Source organism: Procambarus clarkii, chromosome 52 (assembly GCF_040958095.1).
Source record: "Procambarus clarkii isolate CNS0578487 chromosome 52, FALCON_Pclarkii_2.0, whole genome shotgun sequence".
Lineage (NCBI taxonomy): Eukaryota > Metazoa > Arthropoda > Malacostraca > Decapoda > Cambaridae > Procambarus > Procambarus clarkii.
In genome coordinates this window covers 8291765-8296019 of record NC_091201.1, presented here as the reverse complement: position 1 = coordinate 8296019, position 4255 = coordinate 8291765, and the positions used below count along the sequence as shown (strand labels likewise).

At 45.9% G+C, this 4255-nt stretch overlaps 1 protein-coding gene across 1 annotated transcript; it reads right to left on the bottom strand.

Moving 5' to 3' along the window:
- Positions 1 to 1971: 1971 nt before the first annotated feature.
- Positions 1972 to 3936, bottom strand: LOC123763687 (uncharacterized). The gene is made up of 2 exons (XM_069304299.1): positions 2863 to 3936; positions 1972 to 2636 (listed from the first exon to the last, which is right to left on the bottom strand). Exon 1 carries the CDS (start codon positions 3860 to 3862, stop codon positions 2876 to 2878), a length of 987 nt encoding a protein of 328 aa, XP_069160400.1. The 5' UTR covers positions 3863 to 3936; the 3' UTR covers positions 1972 to 2636; positions 2863 to 2875.
- Between the last annotated feature and the right edge of the window lie 319 nt (positions 3937 to 4255).

Genomic DNA, 4255 nt, shown 5'->3' with positions numbered 1-4255 from the left:
GGAGGAGATCAAAATATTTGGCCCACGAAGCGGGACCAAACAAGGCTCGATAGGTAGCAGAACTGGAAGGAATCGAGCGAGGGCGGCCATGACGAGGACGGCGGCGAGAACCCCCAGAGAGGGGTTAAAAGGCGCAGTAGTTACAACTAGAGAAGGAGCCGCGCCAGGGGACGAGGTAGTCACCACTGGGGGCTTGGGGCTCGACCCAACCACAGAGGAGGGAAGGGAGCCAGGGGAGGAAGTCAGAGAGGCCAAAGGAGGAGCAAGGTCGGGGCCCAATGCAGCGGAGGCTACAGAGCCCGGTCTTCCAACACTGACTGACTCGGGGGCTTGGTCGCCCACCCCACGAGCCTGAGAAGGTAAAGCAGAAACAGCCGAAACAGGGGTCATCCTCATTACGAAAAAGAAAATTCATTCACGAATGTGCCCCCACACCCACCATGGAGCCACAATTAGAGGCAGGACACCCAACAAGAAGCTATCGCCGATCATGCCGGGGCCTCCTAGGGGTGCGTCGTGAGTATACGCCCCACAAACGCCACCTTAAGAACCGTCAGTCCGAGATCGGGTTCAGCGACGAAAGGGGGATTGACAATAAAAGGTTCCCCTCGCTCGAGACGTTGGGTACTACAGTTCTACGGGTGCAAGAGTATGCCTCCTCAAGCACCCGGGCGTCAAAATAGAAGTAGTCCAAAGAAATAATCCAAAACAAGCAAAAGGTCGGCGGCAGGAAACTACAAGCAGATAGGAGAAGAGGGGGAGAAAAACGAAATATAAGGAAAAGGAAAAGCGATCCGGCACAATTAGAGAAGACAGCAGCAGGAGTGCAAGGCCAGAAAACGACAGAGGACTGCCCCACGGAGCATCACACTCCGGCAGCCGTCCACCAAGCACCCTCACGACGCCAACGGGCCGGATGGGGAGGGGGAGAGGGTGAGAAAAAGGAAACGGAAGGAAAAGGTGCTCAGCATAATTGGAGAGGACGGCAGCAGGAGCACAAGACTAGAAAAGGACAGAGGACTGTCCCAAGGAGCATCACACTCCGGTAGCCGCCCACTAAGCTCCCCCTCACGGCAACAACGAGCCGAGCGTGGAGGGGGGGGGGGGGGGGGAATCACTTGGAAAAAGGCCGAGGTGGTTCTGTTTACCTTCTCCCCCTGACACCATGTCAACAGTCTTCCCATAAAAAAAACACAGCTCTCCTAAGCACCGTGAAGAACGGGCCCAAGGTGTGGCCCTTAACTACTACGAGTCCTTTGTTTGCTGGTTCGGGTCTTTATTTTACAATGGCATCAAAGCTGTTGCTTCAGCTATATAAGATTCTAAGGCAATGAATTAACCGTTGTAAAATAATTATTAACAAATTACACTAATCCAAGTGCACGGCCAAAATACCGGGGATATTTTCTTTTCACGATTGGGGAGAGTCATATAGGGTCTGTCAATACATTTACGACTGCCAGGTGTGTGGGTGTGTGGTGTGCGCGCTTCACCTAGTTGTGCTTGCTGCGGTTTGCGCGCGCGCGGTGTGGAAAGTTCGCAAACGTCTCAACCCCCCCCCCCCCTCTTAATAGAAGTCAAGAATACCCCGACCTGCCCATGTTTGAGACATCCTTCACAACAATCTACGTGCAAAGTTGGCCAAGGGTAACCCCTAGCGTTTGCAGGTCTCCAACCTCTTTTAGGTTATTGCAAATTGTCAGGCATTGCCAAGTACATGCAGTACACTTGTTACAGGGGGATCTACATCTTCCCCCTGCCCCTTCGAAACTTTTGTAATAAGCATACACTAACTACAGTCCTTGACTACGTTTAGATGCAAAGTACTTTGGCTAGTTGGTCAGCGAGCTACCGACACGGTCTCGAGTCTACTCCCAAACCACTGTTTACAGGTAAGTGGCTAATTATCGTGCATAAATACGAGCCCTTCTTTCATGACCATGCAATCAAAAGGATAGATAAAGTATTCACTAATGTTCTTATTTCTTAAAAGTATGTTTATACAGACAAGATACAATCAAGAGTTAATAAGGCCTTATTGCGCGTCGTCTATGAAATATTTTCAACCTTAATTTGAACGCAAGTCTTGACCCGGGAAGCAGTTTTTATTTTGTACAAAAAAAAAATAAAAAAAAAGTCCTTAACTTTCGTTTTAAAAGTCCTTAAAACTTAGCTAATGTAACCTTTTTTTAATTAAACATTCTAAAGAAACATGCTGAACATACCAAGATACAAATTCTGATGTGTTCATTAATTAATGAGAATTAGGCTTAAAATAGGTATAGGTAGATATTTACACTATTCAGCTCTCAAGATTACTTTAAAATTAAGAAAATATTAATGGTGTACACATTGTCATAAAAGGTAACCTTAAAGCAAAGTATTGCCGTTTTTTTTGTATTAGCATTCTATAGGCAGACTTAACCTGGGCGGATAAAATATCTTCAGAGTAAAGTCACGTTTAAAGTGGCAGAAGACGTGTTGGCAGCAACCCATAACGAGGCCAACCACACCACCTCGTCAAGGAACACCGAAAGAGTCCAGTCGTCTCCGTCACGACAGACGTCACCTCTCCTGCATCGTCAGTCACTAGTGCGGATGTGCACTGCAGTCCCTGGCAAGTACTCTTCCACAACCTGCTGTAAAAGCATTAACAAATTTTACCCAATATTGAATTTTCAATCTTTATAAAATTTAATTTGTTTATATCTTCGCCCATAATAAAGCCCCACATTATGCAAAAGGCTAGTAAATTTAATAATGTACTCTAAATCCGAAATCCTTATATAACAAAATTCTAAAGCAAACAATCTTAGAATCTTATTAGACAAAAGATTTGAAACTCAACCCAACCAACTTAACTGGAAGTTTTGAGTCACACTCCAGAGTTACGGAGACGTTTCATATGTTCTTGTGCCTGCGAGACAGCCATGATGGCCAGGGTCCTCGTCACCGCCAGCACCGCCTCCCTAGACGCCAAGTTGGCCGCCGCCACCGCCTGGGACGGGGCTCCAACCTTTTCTCCGCTAAACTGAGTCGCTTCTTCCGTGTTATTTCGTTGGGGTACTTTATAGAACCCATTGTAATTGTAACCAAATTTATCTAGACCGTTCTCATCGTAATCTTCGGGTCTTAAGCCATACCAGTTGCGTCCATTCTTGTCGAAGCCATAGCAGTCATGGCCATAAGAATCGTAACCCTCAGAGTCATAGTCATTGCGTGTAAGTCCATGGAAGTTGAAACCCATCCGGTTAAATCCATCACAGTCAAACCCATCTTTATTATATCCGTCTTCACCGTAGTCGTTGCGAGTGTAGCCATGTTTGTTGTAACCGTAGATGTTGTAGCCTTCACGGTCGTAGTTCCTGGTGTTGTAGCCACGAATGTTAACGTCTGAGCGTTTCTCGCCAAGCTTATTATAACCAAACCGGGTGTAGCCGTCACTGAGGTAGCCGTCGTCTGTAATCTTATTGTCACTATTAAAGTTTGAATTCAGGCTATTCATACAAGACCTGTTACAGCTGCACCAATCAACATCCAAACACACTGTACACAAGTCCTTTGGCTTGACGCCTTGTTTACTGCCGCACACGTCAGACTGTTGGTCGAATTTCAACAAGGATTCAAAGTCCCCCATCTGGTCAATACGAATATCACATAAACTGTTACTCAACACAGACGTCTCGGCTTCACTTTTCTTTGTTACAGCACATTTCTCGTCGACATTGGCCGACAACATTTTAGACTTCAACACAGCAGGGTCTTCCATAACTTTAATCTCTCCAACATCCAGACGAGAAATGCCGTTTTCTATCATTACTGCCATCAAACGTATTAAGTCAAAATCGTTGGATGCGGCCATGCTACGGAACCCCCCTACAGACGGTAGAACAGGTGGTCCTGACTGGGTCCCAGAGGTTGTTGAACTACCCGGTGCTTCTGTCCCGCTATACTCGTCGACACTTCACACAACTTGAGTAGGAAGATTGGAAAGCTGCTCATCCAATAACATACATCCTGCAGCAATTACCTTTTCTCATTTTGCTTAATGTTTCCAAATACCACCAGAATACTGCCATCTGTTGGTGGACGGCGTAAACTCACTTAGTAAGCTGGGAGTGGACAGGAAGTGTTTATGGACGGTGTAAACTTATATAGTAATTAAGCTAGAAGTAGACACGAGGGCATATTTCATACCTTACCAATTTCATAAATAATTGAATATATTTAATCAATGAGTATTTAACTACCAACT

Coding starts and splice junctions, on each gene's coding strand:
- LOC123763687 (XM_069304299.1), bottom strand. CDS start 3,862: ATGGCCGCATCCAACGATTTTGACTTAATACGTTTGATGGCAGTAATG.